The sequence below is a fragment of the Taudactylus pleione genome, unplaced genomic scaffold, assembly GCF_031769625.1.
Source record: "Taudactylus pleione unplaced genomic scaffold, aTauple2 ptg000053l, whole genome shotgun sequence".
In the NCBI taxonomy this organism is placed as follows: domain Eukaryota; kingdom Metazoa; phylum Chordata; class Amphibia; order Anura; family Myobatrachidae; genus Taudactylus; species Taudactylus pleione.
This window is the reverse complement of record NW_028284455.1, coordinates 26,412,604-26,437,218: the sequence shown is the minus strand read 5'-3', so window position 1 is coordinate 26,437,218 and position 24,615 is coordinate 26,412,604. Positions and strand designations below refer to the sequence as shown.

Here is a 24,615-nt window from a genome sequence, read left to right as displayed (position 1 = left end):
ACAGCTGTTCACACTGCCCTGCACTACCCAAGTGACTACATCAACTACAGCAGATCTTGGCCAGACGCACGGAAACACGTGGAATGGGAGCCAGCTCTCCAATCACCACCACAGCCCTGACCGACACACTGTAGGAGAAGAGACTAGCGGTATAAGGAAAGAGTAAGGTAGGGATAGTTAGGTAAGCTTACATCGCAGGCAAAGTGACAGTCTAAAAGGGACCCACCAAATTCTCCATAAAGGAGCTATACACACGTAACTGAATGACCAGTTTTTCATTTATAAGTGCCACTTTTTGATATACACATAGCGCTCAATAATGGTTTACATCTAAGTTTTTATCCTAATTGAGCTGCTTGCAAACATACATAGCGCGGTGTTACATAATATACTATTCAGAATGTAAACACGAAAATGTTGCAGGTTCTAGATGTAGACATGGTTATTAGGTTGACAATCAACATGGTTAAAATGGAGACACGTTCAGAATGTCTACATTAAGGGGTCTATTCACTAAGCCTTGGAGAGATATAAAATCTACCAACCAATCAGCTCCTAACTGACACGTTACATGCTCTGTTTGAACAATGGGCCTGATTCAGACCCACTCGCGAGCGGCTGTCCGCTCGCAAGTGGGTCGATGTTATGGACTGAGCATGCGCACGACGGAGGGAGCTCCGTCGTGCGCATGCGCCAGACGCGACGAGCGAAGGAAAGTCCTTCGCTCGTTGTGTCCGATCAAAGGGGGCGTGCTGTCAATGTTGATTGACAGCACGCCCCCTTTGGTGGGCGTGCCGGGGGCGTGCCTCCCTGACGGGGGCGTTCCCACGGGAACGCCTCCCGTCAGAAGCCGGCCCACTGACATCACTAGTGATGTCAGTGGGAGTGATTTTGGCTCTGATAGAGCCAAAATCACTCCGGAGCTTGCGGTTGAAAACCTCAACCGCAGGCTCCGGCTCGCAAATTCGATGGTCGCGATGGTCTCGACCATCGCGACCATCACAATGCACGCTCGTATAGCCTGTGGGTGGTGACCCATAGCTATACGAGCGTCCAGGAGGACGCTCCATGAAAATGGAGCCCGGCCCTCATTCAGAGCGTGCGCTCTGCTCAGAGCGTACGGCTCTGAATGAGGGCCAATGATAGGTAGGAGCTGATTTGAGAGAAAAACTATAATTTTTCAAGCACAGCCTGTAACATGTTCGTTAGGAGCTGATTGGTTGGTAGATTATCTCTCTCGACGGCTTAGTGAATTGACCCCTAAATATGTTGAGATGATTTTTGTTGATTTTTAGGGTTAGGTTTAGGGCTAGGCTAAAATAGCAAATAAAAAGTCAACATTTTAACAGTCAACCTTAATACTTATTTATTACCAGTCATTTATATAGTGCACACATATTCTGCAGCGCTTTACAGAGAATATTTGGCCATTCCCTACCCCAATGGAGCTTTCAATCTATATTCCCTATCACATGCGCACACAACACATACCAACTAGGGTTAAGTTTGTTGGGAGCCAATTAACCTACCAGTATATTTTTGGAGTGTGGGAGGAAACTGGAGCACCCAAAGGAAACCCACGCAAGCACAGGGAGAATATACAAACTCCACACAGATAGGGCTGTTAATACAGGTCTACATATTGACTGTCAATCTAATGACCATGTCGACAAGTAATACCACAGCCATTGGGCCCTGTACATATACGCTACAGTTATCTGACAGTTATAGGCACGTTGGGCCGAGATTCGCATAGAGAATACCCAGCTAAGTCCCCAATGATATCACAATGACAAATTTCTAGAATAATCTCAATGGGGAGGTTTCACTTCCAGGGAGAGATGTATCAAACCTTGGAGAGAGATCAAGTGGATGGAGTTAAAGTACCAACCAATCAGCTCCTAACTAAGTTTACAGGCTGTGCTTGAAAATTACAATTAAGCCGCGTTTTCACTAGATGATATTATGAACGATTGAATGATATCGTTAATTATATCGTCCACTGGACATGCTGTCAACGACCAGCGATGCGCGCTCCTGCTGGCCGTTGATGACGTAACTCATCGCCCGAACCTGCTGTCCAACCTGCAGGTTCGGGGATGAGGGAGGGTGCCGGCACTGAACGATATCGTTAATGATAATGTTGAGCATACCACTGCCGGGGACACACTAAACGATATCGCTCATGGAGCGAATAGTTTAGTGGCTACGTGGCATTAGGAGCTGACTGGTTGGTACTTTCTCTCTCTCCAAGGCTTAGTACATAGACCCATATATTGTACTGTCAGTAACAATGAGTTGGTTTAGTTCTACGCTGTGTTACTCTTAGTGGCAACAAAATAAAGCACAGATCTACTGTGGGAGACTGCTGTTTGCCAGATGTATGATAGTTACATGCTAAATACACAAACATACATTGTATCTTTGTGTGACAGGTCTTCTAGTGACATCTCTAAAACGAAAATGCTTTTTAAATATATAAAGAATTTTCAGATGCTATAAAAAAAAAATTACATACAGTAGCTCTACTTACAAATAATGGATAAAAAAATAAAGTTTTAATCACATGGAAATCAAGAATAATGGTACTGAATATTAACGTAATTTGAAGAATATCCTTAATTCAAACAATCAATTTAACATTTGACAATAAACTACTGTAAGTTTAGAATGCTATTTCCAAATGAAAGATCAGCTGTCAAGACACAGAGGGAGATGTACAATTCCACACACAGATCTATGAAGGGTTTCATTCATTTATAGTTTTGATATAGTGCTTCCAGTGTATGTGGTTATGAATGTAAGCAAAATGGATGCCTTCTGTAGACTAATGTCTCTGAGATTAGCATATGCAACTTTAAGCTATTTTCTAACTTTTATTTCTCATAGCTCCATACAGCTGTGTCCTGATAAACTATTGCCGCTGTCATACCAAACAGCCCTTCTCGGGACACCAGGTCCTGTGAGACTCTACTTGCACCAAGTTTCTTTTGCGCTCAAATATGCGCCTTAGCCGCAATGCAATAAAACTGCTTAACGAGGGTGCACGGATTAATTTTGAATGCAAAACATGTACAGTACATCTGTGTGACTTTATTTCACACCAAAGTTTCATTGTGCTTCATATGGAACTTTGTACATATTTAAAACTACTTCCTGTGCGGTTAAAGTCACAGCCCAGTGTATCTGGTACAGACTGAGTTGCTGCGTCTGCGGTGCTAATAAGACGCAAATGTAAATAAAGGTGCTACACTACCCCACTCCGCCCTGCTCACTTGCAGCAAACGTCTCGCACCGCATGGCGTATTAAGGCTAGTTATATGCGGACACATCTCTAATTCAAGTGTATATTGCTACAGACTGTGCTGGTGTTTTATATGAGTCTTAACAACTATTATTAACCTTTTTGTTTATTTTTAAGTCATGTCGCCAATAGGTGATATTTTGGAATTTTAGTGCATTTCACAAAACAAGAATTAGACCCAGGTATGATTGACACCTCTGTTTCTGGGAAGGATGAAAAAAAGCAGAACAATACTGTGGCCTAGGGCAACATTTTATTTGAGATAAAGCAGTTAAAGAGTTTTGGACAGAAGAGACACATTCTTCATATACTGCTTAATCATTGCTCTGTAAAAATAACTAAGGGGAGGTGTCTGCCATTTGTAAATCAGTAATTACATGTTAGTACAGCATGTCAGTTTGTGCAGCTGTCAGGAACTGCAGTCATATATGCAAACATGAAAACTTTTAGATTCAATCCACAAATGCATTTATTTTGAGCCCCAAAACTACACCTTGATCTTCCCTTTACTCTTAATACTCTTCATTCATTTGAGCTCTTGTGCAAAAGTTCTACATACTGATACATAATGTGTTTATAGTTCAAGTCAGTGTTTCCCAAACCAGGCCCTCATGGCCCACTGACAGACCAGACAGTAGGGATATCTCTGCTTGCTGCCTGAGGTACAGTAATAATTAAGCCACATGTTTATTAAATACACATGGATATCCTAGCACCTGTTAGACCAGTGTCCCCAAAACCAAGAAACAAGGAGGATAACATTATCTGGTTTGCACAAACCCTCATGACTGAAACTTCCTCCCTGTGCTGCCATGGGAAGAATTCAATTAGCCCCGTTAATTGAAGGGGTGCTAATTGATTGCCAGCCCATATACAATTAGCCTTGCTTATCAGGAATTTAATTTCAGGTCTTCTGAGACCTGAAAAGAAATCCCTGTTGTTAACACGGGTTATTGGGTGTAAACGCACAGTTAACACATGTGGTTGACTTGCGTTAAGGTGAATGCGGTAGGCTAACTGAACAGCCCCGGGTGTTAAAGCCCAAGGTTACCTCCCCTTGTTACCCTCGGTAATTACTGCAGGTAACGGAATTCCCTCCTAAGGGGTCTATTTACTAAGCTGTGTTAGGAGACAGAGTGAATGGAGATAAGGTACCAGCCAATCAGCTCTCAACTGCCATCTCAGGCTGTGTTTCAAAAATGACAGTTAGGAGCTGATTGGCTGGCTCCTTATCTCCGTTCACTTTATCTCCTAACACAGTTTAGTAAATAGACCTCTAAGTGTCCAGAACACATGCAACAATCAGTAACATGTAAATAGATAAATATGCAGTATAGGATCCAGCAGGTAATATGTGCATTACCCAGACTCTGCAAAGAAAACACACTAGTAAATCTTCCAGCCTTTCCCAGCTCTACAATGTTGTAGAAATTGGAAGGTAAAATAATCTGACAACATTGATCTGCTCACTGCTCTTTGTTCCAGTACCGGTGACATCATTCCAGCATTCTTACTACCCAATCTCAGAGCAGCCAGGTGATGTAAGCAGCACATGAAGAGAGCAGCCAAAGGCGGTCAGATCATTTTACTTCAGTGTCACTGGAAGAGTTGTGAATGGGGAAAGAATAGGCATGAATAGATGAAAGACAGGAAATGTATTTGGATCTACAGTTAATTACCCAGAAACAATCACTGCATAATGCAAGTTCTACCTCGCAACAATATCTACAGGTATGTCCTCATACACCTGACTTCAATACGCCATGAGACATGAGACGCCTGGTGCAAGTTAGGGATGTGCAGGCTCGGATAGGTTCGAGTTTGCACGTTGAGTTTGGATTTTTCCCTCCAAAAAAACGGAACTCAGAAAAAGGCAAAATGTCATCTTGCATGGACGAACATCATCATTCCTGGACCAGGAATGATGTTCGTCCATGCTTCTGAGTTCCGTTTTTTTGGAGGGAAAAATCCGAACTCAACGTGCAAACTCGAATCTATCCGAGCCTGCACATCCCTAGTGCAAGTGAGCCCCACCAAGCAGAGTAGCATCTTTTTCAGCCAAAAATGCTTCTCAGCCATTGGATGCGACAAACCGCTTTGCAAATTAATCACGGATTAATTTGATATGAGTTTGACACTGTACTGTATATGAAGCACAAATGGAACTTGGCGTGGAAAAAGGCCGCGGCTGCTGCATCGTAGCACTTCGAATACAGGTTCAGGCTCAGTCGCATATCAAATGAGTCCGTGCAGTCTCATGAAGCAGTTTTGTCGCATCGTGACTAAGGCCCGTATTCAATTAGAGGCGAAAAGCCGCGATCGGCAAAAATATTTTGCACGCTTTCCGCTTGTTTCCACAGCATCGCCCTATTCAATTCCAGGATGTTTGCACCTAGGCAAAAACAGGCGAAAGTTTCTCCCCCAAAAGTTAGGAGAAGAGAAGTGCAAAGACATAACATTTTCGCCCCAAAAATGACAAGTGTTGGAAAATAGGTCTAAAGTACTGGGACAGGTATTTTGGGGTGCTGTACGGATAGGGCTGGTGTTTTTAGGATTGCAGGTGGCTGCAGAATTTTTTTTTTAATTCTGCACTTTATAGGACACCAAAATATACAAAGTACCCATTTTGCTGTACCCCCAGTTTAACTACAGCAATGATCCCCCCCCCCCCAAGAAAAATGCTTTCCATCATTCTTCCACACTGATGCAAATATGCATATAACAGCCCTTTGACTCAATTTAAGTACCCTAATTATTTTTATTAATACACTTCTATGTTGATTCCCCAGGTGAGTTAAGCTGGCCACACACTAGACCAACTTTCATCCAACTAGTTGATTGGTTGGAATGAAAATCTGGTAATGTATGGTAGTAACTGATGATCAGCAATTTGCTCCTAAATGCCAGAAAACAATGAAAATGGTCGTCGGACAAGTTTGTTAAATGTTTGATCTAAACAATTTGTTCATTTTCCGGCGTTTGGGAGCAAATTGCTGATTGTCATTTGCTTTCATCCCTCACCAGATTTTCATTCCAACCAACTAGTTGGATGTAAGTTGGCCTAGTGTGTGGCCAGCTTTAGGCTTTATTGAGGGTACAGACTGATTTCCCCCCAAAAAACCTGACCTTTTCGCCAGTCGCTGCATTCACAAATATGCATTTTCGCCTGTTTTATAATTGAATAGGGCGAAAAGTGTGTGCGCGCAATGAGTAAGCAAACGTTGCTTCAAAACACGCGAATGAGGGGAAAACATTGCACTTTTCACGGCTAATTGAATCTGCCCCCAACATGCATTTTTGAGTGAAAAAAAATATGCAATAAAGACACTCGGCACAAGCAGAGTCGCACGAGATCTGATGCACAGAGAAGGCGGTTTGGTGTGACTGGAGCAATAGTGTAGGAGGACATATCTGTAGCTACTACTCTGCAATGAGTAATTCCTATGTATGCTCTGACAGCCATGTTTGTGTGCAATCAGTGGTTGTCTGGTCTGTCTGCAGGATGCAGAGATCAGCCACGCTGCTAGCTTGTGTCAGAAAGGGTAAGCACAATACTTCCTCTTTAGAACAACATCAGATTTTAAAACTAAACTGGATTTAAAGAGAGAGAGGGACATTATAAAAGGTAGAGGCATATAATGAAATAGGATGCAGTCATAAGGTTGCCAATGACAATATCGACAATCAATGTGTAAACCACAATGCTGACAGTTATGTCGACATTGTAAAAATGTTACGTAGTTGTATGTGGTAGCATAGAATATAGACCTGCGCCTGTGATAGATCAATGTAGGTCAAGTAACTGCAAACCGTAAATACAAGTGTGGATAGTGAGGGAGATGAGAGTGAGGCATAAACTAAATAATAAAGAAGTAGAAGTCAGAGAAAATAGTGTTTGATCTAATTTATTAATGTTACTAACACAGCTTGGTTAGGATGTGGAATTTTGCAAATGTGCAATGCAGCAATGATTCCCTAATAGGGGGCACGTATTATGCAGATGGTTACAGCAAGTGTGCTGTACACTAATCAGTAAAAAGTGATGGAGAGATGTATTATATATACACACACATTCGTTTATTCATACAGTATATTCCTTTGCCCAAACTTGCTTGCCAGTTCTAGGCACAGGACACGCCCCTACCAACAATGAGAGAGGATTAGTGGTAGACAGGGCCGTTGAGAGCCAGGCTGGGCCCGGGTAATGGAGGGGGCGTGGCCTAACCACGTGAGGCGTGGCCACATCCCCTTGAAAAAATAAATAACCATCACTTTATCAGCGCCGTGGAGGGGGGCACTGTAAGCCCCCCAGCCCAGTGCTAAGCAGGGGGGGGGGGGCGCGATGAGTGTGATCGTTCTCCCCCACAGCAATAGGAGACTGCTCCGGCTGCTGCTGCTGCAGCAGCCGTGAGCAGTCACACACTGCAGCCCAGCACAAGCTGTGTGCTGAGCTGCTGTGTGGGAGGGGGGAGCGCTTCTGGACCCGGGCCCCCGCCGGGCCCCTCTAGCAAGCTCGGGCAAACTGTACCCACTTCCCCCCCCCCCCCTCGCAGCGCCCATGATGATAGACACCTATTGATGACATCACCCCTGCACTATTTATATCTGCCCATTCCCAAGATGGTGCCCATCATTTCTCCCTCAGGAAGGCCAGACAGCTGAGACGCATAGAAGGACACCGGTTTGCACAACCACATCTTAACAGGACATCTTCAGAAGGAAGTCTCCTCACCAACGGGTGAGTTGAGTGCGCAGTCAGCTCCAGAGCCAGGGTCCTTCAGGCTCGCGGGATCTGTCGATGGCGCAGAGCTGGAAGCAGCACGGCGCCTACACGCCGGTGTTCTCACTAGCGGGACCACCGGAGCCGGGTCCTATCTGGTTCACGACATCTCTTGATGCCGTGTAGCCGATAGTAGCCTAGGTCAAGTACACACCGCAGAGGGCCACCGGCACTAGCGCAGGCGCACGCTCACCGACACTGAGGTCCGGACCAGGGGCGTATCTACCCATTGGCCAGGATGGCACTCGCCAGGGGTGCTGACCAAAGGGGGGGGGGCGCCGTCCGGCAGTGCCACCAGTAGCCAAGGGGTGGACAAGTCCCCCGGCCCCACAAGTGTAGGGCAGAGCGCAGTGATAGCGGCAGCTGTGTGTTTGTAATAGCAGCCAGCTAATGAGAGTCAGACAGACTCATTTGCTGCTGCGTCGTCCACGGAGGGAGCCGGCTGGAGCTCACTAATGAGCTCCATGTGCCGGCTCCCCCCCGCAGCATGTGATGGGAGAGACGTCTCTCCCATGCAGGAGAAGAGCGGCCGGGACTCAGAGCAGACAGCGGCGGTTGCGTCAGGAGCGGGGATCAGGAAAGTTGAATTTTTTTTTTGTTCTTTGTGTGTGTGTTTGTGTGTAAGCCTGGCACTAAGGGGGGGGGCACTGAAATAGGTGGTGGCAGCTACTGGGGGCACTTTATGGGGGGGTGCCCGTTACAGGGGAGGCACTGTATAGGAGTGGCCACTACTGGGGGAAATTTATGGGGGTGGCCACTACTGGGAGCACTGTATAGGAGTGGCCACCAGTGGGGGCACAGTATAGGGGGGGGGGGGGAAGACTACTACTGGGGGGCACTGTATGGGGGGGCTACTACTGGGGACACTGTATAGGGAGGGCTACTACAATGCAGCATAGGGGGATTACTATTTGGGGCACTGCATAGGGGGGGTGGGGGGCGCCCGTCCATTACATTGCCAGGGGCGCTTGGATCACTAGATACACCCCTGGTCCGGACCACCACCAAAAAGAAGACGCAGCTACAGGACCCTAAAGACAGGTGAGGCCTCACCAGAACCAACATACTCTCGCCTTTGACTATCATTTACCCACCCCAGACTTGTGACTCTGTAAGGGTCAGGGACGCCTGCCCTTACACAGCCTTCCTACCCTAACATCCCTCTCTCCAATCACTTTTTACTGACTAGTGTACAGCACACTTGCTGTAACCATCTGACTAATATGTGCCCCCTTTTAGGGAATCATTGCTGCATTGCACATTTGCAAAATTCCACATCCTAACCAAGCTGTGTCAATAACATTAATAAATTAGATCAAACACTATTATCTGTGACATCTACTTCTTTATTATTTAGTTTATGCCTCACTCTCATCTCCCTCACTAGCCACACTTAGTTGTATTTACGGTTTGCAGTCACTTGACCTAAATTGATCTATCACAGGCGCAGGTCTATATTGTATGCTACCACATACAACTATAATCCAAGTGAGAAACAAGGGGTTATCACTTTAGAACTTTGCTGCCCGCCCATTGAGCATAGTAACACCCGAGTGAGCACCGGGTGAACACCCATTTGGGTCCATATTTGTATTGTAAAAATGTTGACAGGTAACGCGTCGATATGCTCACAATGTCGGCATGTGAAATGTCAATGTTAGGGTTAGGCTGTGGCTGGTGGGTTATCTGCAAGGGGGCGAGGTTAGGGTTAGGTACTAGAGGGAGAGTTATGTACTAGAGGGAGGGTTAGGCTGCAGGGGGGGGGGTAGGGTGAGAGGCTGCAGGGGGGAGGTTATGTACTAGAGGGAGGGTTAGGCTGCAGGGGGGTAGGGCGAGAGGTTGCAGGGGGAGGTTAGGATTAGGCTCTAGAGGGAGGGTTAGGGATAGCAGATAAATACCTGAATGCTGGAGGTCTGACCTGGAAGGGACGGTCCCATGACTGCTGGGAATACGCTGCTGCAGCCAATGGGAGCAGGTAAGCAATCTCTGGGCCACTAAAGGATATGATGTCGAAATTTCACCACTGTCGACATTATGACTGTTGGCATATATTACCACAACCAACGGAATTATTATATTTTAAATCATGTTAGATCCTAGAGTGCTTTATTAAGCTAGCCACACTAACACTGGAAAACAGACGAAAACAATCATTCACATAAATTGGTTAATTCCAGTTGATAGGTTTCATCCATTTTACAGCATTTTTGAGCAAATGGCCATTTCTAAATCTTTGGGGTATATTTACTAAAGCGCAGGTTTTTAGAAGTGGAGTTGTTGCCCATGGAAACCAATCAGATTCTAGCAATTATCTTCTAGAAGGTGTTAGATAAGTGATACGTAGAATCTAATTGGTTGGTATTGGCAACAACTCCACTTCTAAAAACCTGCACTAGTAAATATACTCCTTAGCCTCCTTGTCACCTTTTTGTTGATCAGAATTTTGAACGCTTTCATCCTGAATCCCTTAGTACAGCAGTTTCAGGTTGGTCTGGGTCCCGCACGGTGGCAGCTCTTCTTGTGACTGTAGATGTGGCTTAGGCCTATATTAATCTTTGAGGGATTTTGCCATTAGCTAGTACCCTGTCTTTACTATGGCAATCTAAGCCCCACGATCTCAGACTGGCTACCTGGTATACTTTGGCCATATCAAACTGCACAGCACAGACATGATTGAATGAGTATTTTTGTATTTCATCGGCACATATTGCTATACATGTTACCTAAATTGCTATACAGTTGGCACCTACTTTAACCTTTGCTCTCTCACTTGAAAACCTAGATATACCACTGCTCTAAGAATGGGTGTTAATTTTGCCATCTTTTGTTTTGCGTGCTCACCGATTTAGGAGTTGGTTTCCACTTCACACACCGATGTCACTGCAACTACAGATGGAAACTCACTGACATCACCATGCCGACCACTGCCGCACACCAGGGACTGCTGCCCATCTTGCAGACTCCTGTCAAAGTCGTTTATATGTACAACATGTCGTGCGTCACATCTTAATAATTACAAGTAATGCACTCTTGGGGTCTGTTTGTTTTTTCAAAAAGTCACATGCAATCAAGACTGGAGCAATGTCTGAGTAACAATATTCTGGGAGGCCAGTTCCTCTAATATACTGTGTAATATAATCGTATAAGAGCAAAATGTCTGTAAGAGAATTTCCCCTTTAAGTCTACACAATATGACTTTCAGTTGCTTCGAAAAGTACAGTATTTGAAGTATCAAGTCTGAGGCAATTTAATGTTATATAAAACATCTACTCTTAATAAAACTGAGATTCTTTGAGAATCTTGGGCCTCAGGCAATTGTCCTATTTGACCCTGAATGAAACAGCACTGTAATCTTTTATTCAAGATTGTTCCTTAATGCACTGGCAGGAAGTATTGCTCAATTTATCACACAAGGACTTATTTATCAAGAGGCATAATGTCATACCAATAAAAAATAAATATCGTAATTATATATTTTACATTTGTCTAAAGAAATGATGACATATGATCTATACAGAGGACTTATTATGCACATTGATATGCCTTGAAATCTTCCTTTTCGGTTGCTGATGGATATATCCTGTGCCTAGGCTAACACGATACAATTAAATGCGGTCACAAGTCTAGGAAATTCATGGCACTGGCATAAATCTAAAGATGAATATTGTTATCTACCTGTGCACATTTCTTTGGCAAAAAAGGACAGATCATTGTTCTGAAGAATACCTCCAGTTATCAGTCCACATTGAAGTGCCATAAACAAGCACAAAACATATATTCACATACATAATGTTCGTATTTTGAGGTTTTTTTTTTTTTAAGAAGTGAAAGCAAGACGTGTTAAAAAAATAATAATAATCTTACAAAATAACCATTTATCTCTTTGTAAATAATTGTCCTGTTTATACAGCAAATTTGGCATTAAAAATGGTTACTTTATTTTTGTAAGCAACAAATCAAGTATTACAAACATCAAACTACTTCTTTTTCCAGCTCACCCATGACTAAAGATTAAAAGACTGAATGATTATTTAACACAGTTGCTAATAGACTCTTTCAGGAGAGGTGACCTTAGACTAATCCCTATTGTTCCAAGCTATAAAAGCAAGTCTCTTGGTCTCTATAAGGAAAGTGACCTAGAATAAGAGGGATTATAAAACCAAAAAATGCCATTTACTAATTGTTTGACAGTCGATCTGCACTCTCCATATAGATCACGATTACATTTTGGGGTTTATCTACAAAACAGCGTTTTATAAACTGACAATTTTCTGTTTTGTTGCAGGTTTAAAAGAGGCAATCATCATCATTAGATTTTTTTTTTTTTTTTAAAAAGGCAGTTAAAAAAATTGTTGCTTTAGATCTCATGGCAAAACCCGCTATAAAAAAAAAAAAATGGTTTAGCAAATTAACTTCCTAAAAAGGAATGCCACAATTTTTTGTAAATTAAAATTTCATAGCTTTTACCTGGTGCTGAAATATAATACACTGTACAACGTGCGATGTTGTCTGAGCATAAGAAATGCCGTTTGCATTGAGAAACCTATGAGTATGTTCAAATGGATTTCAGGTGGATCAAGACCAGATGACATATCTGCTTGCATGTGTGTTACTCTACAATGCAGCTTATGTACGTCAGAAACACATCTATTGTTGACATTAATGACATAACCAGAGGATCATGCTCTGAGCCAATCAGTGATACCGAGCATCAGTATGACATGTGATAAATGTTCTACACGCTGCTTCTGTATGAGGTCAGAAGTGGATGGGGATGGCAGCAAATGAATTATAGTATGAAAGGGAGAGCAGGGCAACCTGCATTCATAAAAGGGTTCTTCCACATTACTGGGAAGCAGAAAAATAATTTGTCCTGTAAATTAAAGGGCCTGCCATTGAGAGGTGGATGCCTGTTATTTTGCAACCTTTTATAAAATAAAAACAAAAAATACTTAAAACATGCAGGATAGATCAGGCAGTCCTGTTTTCAGAGCTTGAAAGGGGACGCATTTTTCCTAAAACTGGGCATTTCTGGGTGTGTCAGGTGGAGTTTGAGTGGACTGAGATGGATTGTTGTTGAGTTGTTGGTCACCAATTTGTATGTTTAAATGCTGGAAGGTATGTACGTAGGGCCTGATTTAGAGACTGACACAATGGCGATATTTACACAGATCGAGGTTGAGAGCTGCAATGTCTATGGCTTTTGGCCCCTTAAAAAGTGGGAGGCACATATAGAAACCGTTGTAATTCCTACACCGTTCACCTGATTTGGATGTAATTACCCTCAAATTAAATCTGAAAGTCTGCAGTTAAAGCACATCTTGTTTGTTTCATTTCAAAGCCATTGTGGTGGTGAATAGAGGCCAAAATATGAAAATTCTGTCAATGTCCCAATATTTATGCACCTGACTGTGTGTGGTGCTAGTAAGTTCCTGAAACTGCTGCATAAATATGTCCAGGTCCGGTGCAAGGTTTCTTGGCACCCTAGGCATTTCTTTAGCCTTACGCTGAACAACAATGCTTATAAATCATATCTTTAATATTAACTAGGAATGTAAATTAAAACATGTAGACATGTACTTTTAAATATCCAACAATGGCTAGTTTTACTGTGTATTAGCTAATTCCCAGTACAGTTTAAGAAGTTTAGTGACCTGGGAGGAACCTAGGGATAAAGTGACCTTGTCAACACCAAGTTACTTTCTGGTCACACTTTGTGTGCCGTGTGCTGTGCTGCAAGAGCCACTTCCTGGGTGTTTTGCTGCTGGGATGAAACACTGGACCTTAAAAGACCCAGAACAGCTATCTTACATAAGTTACATTGCCTAAAGAGTTACAGCATGTGTTAACATGTTTTTGGAAACATCAGGCTTATTGTATCCTGTGACCTCCCCATTCACATCTGTTATTATTATTATAATTTAACTTATAAAGTACCACCATTGCACTCAGTACTGCACAATGAGTGATCTCCATGCAACTAAAATAAAAAATGCAATGACATGAAACAGAAGGTAACGACACCCCTGCCCAAATGAGTTTACAATCCTCAAGATGTATTAATTACCAATGCTTCAGGATTTCTAAATGTACATTTTCCTGCCCTGATGTGCATTAAAATGGTAATGAGGAAGCGCTAGTGATTCAAGGATCAATGATCCCCAAAACAACCTGTACTTTTAAAGAGCTGAGCACACAATAGCCACAATGCAGACAGAGAGCATATTATTATAGGAGAGGTCTGCACAAGTCCTAATCACCAAACATTCTTTAAAACTAGTTCCCACAAGCTATAAAATACAGATATATAATTTTTGCGAGTAATCTCTACACTTAACCGAAATGCAGAATATTACAAATTGAGCGCTAGTAATTTCCCCATATGCAAATTCTTAGACATAAAAAAAACATTTAACGGTTCATTTAACCACTAGTAAAATTTATTTTGTATTTCTAACAGGACAATGTTATTATACACAGACCACTATTTCTTCAGTCTGCTGAATGCCATCTAAACAGTAATAAATATTTATTTTTACAGCAGAGAAGAATTTGGACTTTTCTGAGCAGATGTGGTTATGTTATGCCGAGTACACACTGTATGATATATATCACTCAGTACATCGGTTTGTGTGTACACACGATATATCTGTGATCAACATCATATCGGCCTTGCAGTACGGCAGATGCGAGATATCTTGCAGATACAGTATATTGTGGGGAAGTAGTTCATTTTCCTGACGTTTGGAATGCCAGCCATCAAAATCTCAATGCCTAAATCCTAAAGTACTTCTAAAGATCGGCGCCAGAACCCAGACGTGGTATGAGATACCGACATCTAAATCCAGACGACCGCCATCCCGAACGATGGTACAGCGGGCAAGTATAGTTGTACACCGGGGAGTTGTATAGGTTTAGGCACCATGGGGGGGTTAGCATTAGGCCCTGGGGGGGTGGGGGTAGGTTTAGGCACCACGGGTGGTCGGGTATGGGACGTTAAGGTTAGGCACCACCAGGGGGGGGTTAGGTTTAGGCACTAAGGGGGGAGGGTTAGGTTCAGACACCAACAGGGAGGGAAGCAAACGAAAGTACTCTGTAATGGTGCACTCTTACGTGGGATCTGAAGAAGATAATAAAACCTAACTTTTAATAAGTCAAAAAATTAAAGGAATTGTAACAGACATATATAGGAAATGGACACAGAAAACACAGCATAAAGTGTAAAGCCGTGTATGGTGAATACACCAGTATTCAAAAATCTGGGTTATACCCACCGTAGATAAAGTCAGACGAAAGTATTTATAAACATAACACACAGTAACAACATACAACATATAAAATATAAAAACACCAGGATAATATAGGCTCTATAGTACACTAAAGCATTAATGCAAACATCCCTACCCAAGAGAAATAGGTGTAAAGAAAATGTCGGGAGTGATATTAGGTTGCTGACAGACTCTGCTTCTTATTCTCTTACTAGTAGTAGAGGAGAGAAAGTGAGAGATCTGACATAGCATTCATCCCTGGAAACAGTCAACTGGGGTTCCCTTCATAAGCCCTAATCTCTGCTGTTATTTGTCTTTCCCTGTGGTATTGGACAAAGTAATGAGAGGACTAATAGGCTGGTATGAAAACCTCAGGGAGAGTATAGAACAGTTAAGGAAGGAAACAGTTGTACTTAAGCTAGAATGTCACTCAGAGAAATATAGATATGCAGTGAAAGTCGGGAGTGGTAATAGTTGCTGGCAGACTCTGCTTCTTATTCTCTTACTAATTGTAGAGGAGAAAAAGTGAGAGATCTGGCGAAGCACTCATCCCTTGAAACAACAGTCAAATGAGGTTTCCTTCATAAGCCCTAATCTCTACAATCTTTTGTCTTGCCTAATAGCATAGTACAAAATAAAGAGAAAATTAATAGGCTGGTATGAAAACCGCATGGAGAATATAGATCAAGTGAAATTAAGAAGAATAATCTGGGTCTGGTGTTGAATTCATCAAAATTTCAACAACCTAGTAGATGCAAATAGCCACTCAGACGAATTGCATCCTGGGTGTACAAACATCTACAAGATGTATATGTAGCAACTAAAAGGTGACATAATTTACGTGAAAGACAAAGTAGTAACACAATCTCTAAGGTCAGAGACAGATGCAAATGCTATTAGGTATACCTAATGGAAGTATATTGGACTATCGTATCCAGTAAAAAGCACCTTATTCACATGTTATATTGTGTAACTTCACACTAGTAAACCAGTAGTGCTTAATACATTTAGAAATTAAACAACCTAGTAGGTACAATAATTACTAGGACATAATGCATCCTAGGTGTACAAACATATGCATGGTGTTATTGCCGTGACATGAAATGAATAACTAAAGAAAAACAAACAACTAGCTTTAACAGATTTGCATGGGAAAAGGATCGCCAACTATTTGGGAGAAAATTACTCCTCAAAAAATGTTTCACCAATGATGCCAATATTGCAACTTTGGATGATGCTATCCCAGATGGGACTACATCCAATGTAACACATATAGATACTGAACAGGATCTAGAAGCCTTGGGCATTCTAGAAGAATTATCTGGGGAAACGATTCCCATGACTCAGAATGTGATGACATTGGAGAGTCCAGCAAGACCCAAATGTAAGAAAAGATCATCTTTCTTTCCCCAGGATAACATATCCCCAGCAGTAAATATTTTAAGGAACTAGTATCCAAGGATCTGGATGATCTTTTGATCACATGTAATAAACCATGACACCAGAATATCACACAGCAAGAGAGATGCCCTTGCAGAAAATTGTCGTCTTTTGAATGGCGCCATCCCGACGCATGCCGTATCACACCCATATCGTGCGCATCCACTGGTGTGTATGGGCAACCGATCCCCTGGTGCAGAAACTGTCAACAATGACATCACAACTGGGTGGGCATTTTAATGAGCGTCCGATTGGTGTGTTTACTTAAAGAATTGGTCGTCAGTCGACCAGGTGTATACTCTCAGTTGACATGCAAATACAGACAAACCTCTTCAGACCACACCTCAGGAGATTCCATCTGCATCTGTCTACAGCAGAGTTTCTCAAACTCGGTCCTTAGGACCCCACACAGCTCACATTTTCCAGGTCACCTAGCAGGTGCACAGGTGCATTAATTAGTCACTGACACATTTTAAAAGATCCACACGTGGAGCTAATTATTTCACTTGTGATTCTGTGAGGAGACCTGGAAAACATGAACTGTTTGGGTCCTGAGGATGGAGTTTGAGAATCTGTGGTCTGCAGCAACAGGGGTAAATCCTGTAACTCTTTAATGTGCCTAAATCCTGTCATTTGCATAGCCAATATGGCCATTTTATACCTGTCTGGCACAAAAAGACTGCCAATCCCAATCTAAATCTTATGGGAAGCCAGAAGTTGTTGAAATGGATAGTACTGTAGATGCGACCTGATGAGGATACTACTGCACTAAAGTACAGTACAGTAGTTCCATCCGGACACAGCCGTTTACAGCTAAATGTTAAAGGGTAGACTGCGCTCAGGTTGAGCATCTGGAACGGACAGATCTGGCTACCTAACGGTCAAACCAAGCAGCTATCAGCCAGTGCATGTCCAGCTTTAGCGGTATTACCTGTCAAGAATAACAAAACATGATCCCATTTTTTTTGCAATATAAACTACAGGGGCATTTACGAAAATTGAGCCATGAACAATTGGAGGAAAAAATGTAGTTATTTGAGAATTGCAGATACTTTATACTTGTGACTTAAGCTGGGTACATACTTGTACAAATCACAATTTGTTGCAATTTTTCTTTCGATTTTACTTAAGTTCAGAAGTCCTGATCACAGTGCCAATAAGTGCCTATAGAATCGAACTTGCGCTCTTCATACCCCATTTGTCTAAAATATCTGCTGAAAAGACACAAAGGCAGCGCTGCTGGTGGAGATGTATGGGCAGAGGCATCAGACAGAACAGTCGGCAGTGCGTACACACTACACTTTTTGTCCTGTATTGTACCATCAATTGGTATTGAATTATACTGCACACAAAACCTAATCTTTCGATGAGACCAGTTTTCTTCTGATAAAACGTGATGGAAGGTGCACACACACTCTAAGATACTGTACAGTGTCGCATGAATGGGTCGGCAAATTAAGAAAAAGGTCTGACAATTGCATAGGTGTGTACCCAGCTTTAGATATTTCTACTAATTTCCAACCTACTGTACATCTGGAATTAATTCTTAAAAAATAATACATTTATGACAATTTTGTACTACCATTGTTCTTTTGGCTAAAGAAAAATCCCTCCTATGACAGAGAAGTCGCCGGACCATTTGTCTGTGGTGTGAAATGTGATGCATTCTGGCACATTACGGTATGCGATGCATAGTGGTTGGTATGGCATTTAGGTTTTTGATGTGTGCAACTTAAATTTATATACAGAAATAATTGTACACAAGACATTTCTATTGTAACACATAAAAATAGTATGTGCTCACCAATCTGGGGCGGTTCGCTCAGAAAGCGGGTTTTTCAGCCATAATAATTAGAGAATCAAATGACTGGTATTTTTATTTCCTACGTATGTTACAGTACCTCAGCCTTATCCTTAAATCTGATCATTAAAACAGCAATATTTGCATTTTATAGTCTAAATTAGTCATAGCAAATGTTTTTTTATACCCCTTTTACACAGACATAAAAATCCCGGGTTGATGCACGTAAGCACTCGCAAGCGGGTTGATGTTGCCCTAATGCGCATGATGGAGGGAGCTCCGTCATGCGCATGACCCGAATAGTCTCGCACCAAAGGGGGCATGCTGTCGATGGTGATTGACAGCACGCCCCCTTTGGTGGGCGTGCTGGGGGCGTGGCTGCCCAGACGGGAGGTGTTCCCATGGGAACGCCTACCATCTGGGGCCGGCCCCACTGACATCACTAGTGATGTCAGTGGGGGTGCTTTTGGCTCAGATAAAGCCAAAAGCACTCCGGGATTGCGGCAGACGAGACCCTACCGCAAGGGTCTCGTCGCAAGCCCGATGGTCGCGATGGTCTTGACCATCGCGACCATCTTTTTGGCAGCTCAGATAAGCGGTGGGTAGTCACCAACAGCTATGCGAGCAGCCAGGAGGCCGCTCCAATAATAGGTAGGACGGCCCTGATTCACAGCGAGCGCTCTTGTCAGAGCGTCCGGCTCTGAATCAGGCCCTCTGTTCCAACCCAGATCAGACCCGGCACTTTGGTGTAAAAGCGGTATTAGTGAAGCTTGTGTACAGGATGAAAACGGCACAATTTCACTTGCCCCTCATGTAGCAGAATGACTAGGCCACGCACTGGTGTGAATTTTAGATATAACGAAAGCTCTCCAACCAAATAACAAAACATGGGTGAATGCTAAAAAGTCAAATTCCAGTTACTTTAATATATGTGCTATCAGCAGGTGATATAAATACCAATGTAAGTATATAAAATTGTACCTTTTGACCACAATACCTACATTTTACAATCTGTAGAAGTTATCAAATTTAAGTACAATACCAATAATTCTTATTCAGTAGCATTAATCTTCTATAGGCATTATACTAAGTATATCCAAGTATCCTAAACCTGAATTACTTTACTGAAAGGCCAAGAGCCCCTCACCACTGAAAATCCACACCTCCAGGCGTATGCATGTGAGTGCGCACTTATTAACCTTCGGCAAACTAGGTGGGGTGTGACATACCCCAGCAAGATTTAAACTCCTAACTTTTTAAAAAATACAGCATGCAAGTTGGAGTTTTGTGTAGCTGGATTTGCGATGTTGCCTGATTGCGTAGCGATGGCGGTTTAGTGCAGCGAGCATACGTGCGTAAAATGAATGTACTCCACCTAGTTCACCGAAGGTTAAATTAAATTTAGTAATTGAGGGATTTTACTCCCTACTAAAACTGTATGTTGAACTCACAGCCTGTAAGATTTTGAGGGATCTAGCAGGCAAATAGCTAATAGAGTAACCTACAAAAACATATTTACACAGATTTACTGATCTCTTTGTACATTAACCAAACTTTAATGTTTGCAGGAAATATACACGGATGTAAGATTTCTTCCTGACACAGCTCAAAGGCAGTTTTACAATACAAGAGTTATACAATTTTGTTCTAAACATACAAAACCTATATCCAGGAATCTATAGATGGGACTGTTCAGGGTAAAAAAAAAAAAAAAAACAGACAAAATCAGTGTGTAAATGTGTTAAGTTTTTCTTCCATAAATTTTTGTAAAACTTTGCAATCAACTGCATTAAAGTATAAAGTTGTATTGCGGGAATACTGGTAGTATTGGGGTAGAATACTGCATTATCATATACAGTACTTGCCAATATACAGTATGGGCAAGTCTACGGTGAATGATAAGATGTCACACAGGAATTCTGAGACCATACACAAAAACAAGGCTGCAGCAAGAGTCATTTAATATAGGTAATAGTTGTCCAAATAATAATTTACAGCAGTGTGTGTTCCATACTATACATAACTTTTCTTAATGGACACATATTGGAAGTGGTGACATCTGAACACACACAGTTTATAAACCGATTATTTACATGGCTTGATACAGTATATTAGAATCACCACAAACACACTAGAACGTAGTATATGGGAACAATACAGAAACTTGTGAAATGAGTAAGCAGATGAGATAAGAAGTGTGTCTATAATAGTACATTGGAGACACGCAACCAGAAACTAGCGCTATCCCACCTTGGTGCCTCTTCTTCGCTCTGTCCACAAGTGTCACATTACCTGACACCCAACTCTCACTACACATATAGAAGCACTGCAGGGGGCAGGAGTCCAGGAGACACAACTTTTTAAACTTATTGAGAGTGCTCACATTACATCCGCCATAGGAGACAAAAAATACCACTCATAGACGGGCAGCACAAGTATTGGGGGTGCTTGCATTACACCCACCACAGGACTGATACTACGCATAGACATGACTGCGGACAGCACTAATGGGGATCCTACCACTGCACCCACAGAGCTGGCTCCTATGCTACAGAGCAATGAGTTCCGGAGCAGATCTTGTGCTACACAAACATAAATAGATCATAAACGTGTAGAAACTTACCCACAGCCCCTAGTGTGGCATAAATACTGGAGGGTGTCATAGTCCAGAGCACAGTGAGGAGACACACAAAGCCCACAGAATCCATTTTGCGGAGTTCTCATAAAATTTTAACTTTAAAAAAGTAATCCAGAAAGTTTCTTCCCCGGCTGCTTCTTAGTTCTCCTTCCCCCTGTCCCCCCTCTGCTCGGGCTGTAATGCTCGCAGCCCTCCCTGCATTCCTATGGGCACCGTTGGCTGCTGAACCCTCTGTGAGTCACTCACTACTAGCTGCAAGTTCTGGGGAAACAGGAAATCTCCAGCCTCACAAACAGCTGTGCTGCTGCTGCTGGGCCTCTCTACTTCTCTCTCACTTTTTTTTTTTTTCTTAAAAACCTCACCCAGTTGCTGTCAGTCATATGACATAAGCCGGCCCCTTTGCCTCACACTGGAACCACTTCCATTGCAAGTTTTATATTATCGTTTTGTTTATAGTTTAATCCCCTAATTAAGGGGTCTTTCCTTTCTGTACACAGCACTCTTTTATAGTGAGAGCAACATGGTCTGTACTTATTGTAACCAGTTGTGTGCATTAATTAATGGTTTACTTGTGCTTCTAATCCGATTATTTAATAATTATACTAATTAAGACACTATTAGATATTTCTTTATAAAGTTCAGGTAATAAGCGGTACATTGCATTGATAATTTGTCATTGAGCTGTGTAGTTTATACAGTGCTGCTGCACAAGTGTTTAGACATGCTTGGAGTAAGGAATTTAAACAATGTAGTTCAAGCTTGGTATAGTGAGTGGGTGGTCATACTGATAATCACCCAGTACAGTTATACTGTATGTGGAAGGGGATTGCATTTATTTCATGAAGTAATATATCCTTCACATCTGTGGAAAAAGCATTCCAAATCCAGATTAATACATTTGCATGCTACAAGACAGAAATTACGGTTTACCATCTAGAAGGATGGTGGTAATTACTTCATGTGGGTCTATTTAAAGAATCAAACTAAAACGTGCATTGTTATGGTGCATACACACGGTCAGATTTTTCCTTCAGATCTGAACGATAATGATTTAAAAATCGTTGAGTCGTTCATATCTGAAGGAAAATCTGACATATCTGACATGCCTGAACGATGGACGATGAGCGTTCCCGTTTGTCAGATAACGATATCTGACATCTGATGTGTTTGCAGTCAGACTTGGACGATTCCATTCATTTTAATGCAGTCAAAAATCGTTCAAAACTTTGGTAAAATCGTTCAGCTGACAAATCTGACCGTGTGTATGCTCCATTAATATGTATTCCTGTACTGTACACTGTCCACTGTATGTAACTTACAGGCATTATGGCTTCTGTCTACTCTTCCTAACCAATAATAATGACAGGGGTTTTACAGCAGGGAACACAGCTATATGGGAATTTACATGCCACACAGATTTAGAATGTTCCATTGCCTATTTCTTTGATATTGTGGGCCTGATTGAGAGGTGCATGTAATCTGCGGCTTTTTGCTTAGCTGCAATGGTGATAATATGTAAATGCTACAGTAGTTTCAGCCTCACCCTGGTGTACTAGCGTGCACTGGAATGTGCATGCCCTGAGCTCAATTCAGTGTCCATGAACCAGCAACTTCTCCAGTGCTTCTGAACACTTCACCATTAACACCCTAGGAGCAGTTTTTCCCTCTGAACATGGGCTCTGTGGCTGAGAATGTAACACGCCCATACCACGGCCTTTAGATTACCATTATTTGCGTTCTCTTCAGGCCACCTCCCAGTCACCACATATGAATGCCCTTTGTTTTGCCTTGCCATTTCTAATGCCAGCGGTCCCATATACAACAGTGCATTTGTGCGTACACCCACATTGTACCACATGCGCTTAGGGGTTTGAAGAGTATTTCTGAGTACTCTGAATCAGGCCTGTGTCTAGTAGGTTATTCTTGGATATGATCAGTGGTGGCTCCTACCTTTAGACTTGAAGGGGGCTGCATAGGATTTTTATTGATGACAACACTGACTGACATTGGATTATGGCTGCCACCAGCATGACAGTCAATTTTCACTCATACGCATCCAAACAAAAACAACTTATTGGGACTGCATAGTCTGCAGCCCCTAGAAGCAATGTAAGCACGGACATTAGCATTGTGGGCTTCCTGCTAGAAGCTCTTAGTCCTATTCACATACCAGACTGGCAGTTCCCGGTTGGTGAAGTTTCCTCCCACTAGGACTGCCATTCTGGCATGGCATTAGCACTAAAGGTGCATACACACACGATTTTTTGAACGATTATTGTTAACGATATCGTTTATCGTTCAGTCGTTGAAAAAATCGTTCACTTTATAAATTAAAACGATGAGCGATTATCGTTCATGCGTGTTCACGTTTGTAGTTCAGTCAGACTGACCAACTGAACGATTTTCATTAAGGGAATATTAAAAAATCATTTGTAGTTCAAAAAAATCGTTCATTACACTTTAAAAAATCTGACAGATAATCTGACATAATCTGACAGAAAATCGTTCATAAAATTGTTCATAAAATCGTTGGTAACAAAATCGTTGCGTGTGTATGCAGCTTAAGAGGTTCCACTTGGAAGAAGCCTCTACTAGTTCACTCCTCCGTAGAGATGGTCTTTATGTCAATCAGATGGGACCGCCTCATGCGCTATCACTAAGTAGCGAATGTGATCATACTCATCTTGGGCGCAGGAACCAGGGCTCCATGGGGTAGGTGTGCCGAGGAGGATTTTATTGGGGGCTTCAGCCCTGCATTCCCTAGGTAAAATAAGCCATTGGATATTATTTATATTGTATTGTATATTGGGCATAGGCTTTCCGTGAAATGTGGTGGCAGGTACCAATGTATCAGCAATTCCATTCAGTTTTGCTCCAGATCTAGGACAGCAGCCCCAAAAAGCAGCTGTCCCGCGATTCCTAAAACAGAGACGTTTGCCACTAATAAGTAGTGATGAAAGCTTACTCCACTGCGCTTTGTTTTGAGCACATGCATCTCCTTCCAAATGATGGAGCTTGGCTCATGGGGCTAATGCCATCTGAAGATGTTGTTAGTTCCTGCAATCAAGCTAAATAGGCCTCATAAGACAGAAATGGTTATCTTAATGTAGGACAACAGGAATGACCTGAATAATATACTGTTATATACTTAATTGATACAGGATTACTTATTGTTATTGATATTTTTTCCATTGCCTATTTGTTTGACACCATGACTTCTAAACATTTCTAAGATTCATAATGTATAACAGGTTTAAGTAGTGTCATGCTCCGGCCCTTAAAAACCATTTCTTACCTCTCCGCTGAGGTCTGCTCGCTCTGTGCATCACTCCCGGATAACACAGAGGTCAGCTCATGCTGCACATCACTCCCGATTGGTGCTGA

At 42.3% G+C, this 24,615-nt stretch overlaps 1 protein-coding gene across 1 annotated transcript in view; it reads right to left on the bottom strand.

Moving 5' to 3' along the window:
- The window catches only part of TGFBR2 (transforming growth factor beta receptor 2), a 74,500-nt gene extending 52,970 nt beyond the window's left edge, over window positions 1-21,530 (bottom strand). Inside the window, exon 1 of the mRNA XM_088462764.1 lies at window positions 21,217-21,530. Within this exon, the coding sequence (XP_088318890.1) occupies window positions 21,217-21,301 (85 nt within the window). The 5' untranslated portion in view covers window positions 21,302-21,530. The remainder of the gene's footprint in view (window positions 1-21,216) is intronic.
- Window positions 21,531-24,615: the final 3,085 nt, after the last annotated feature.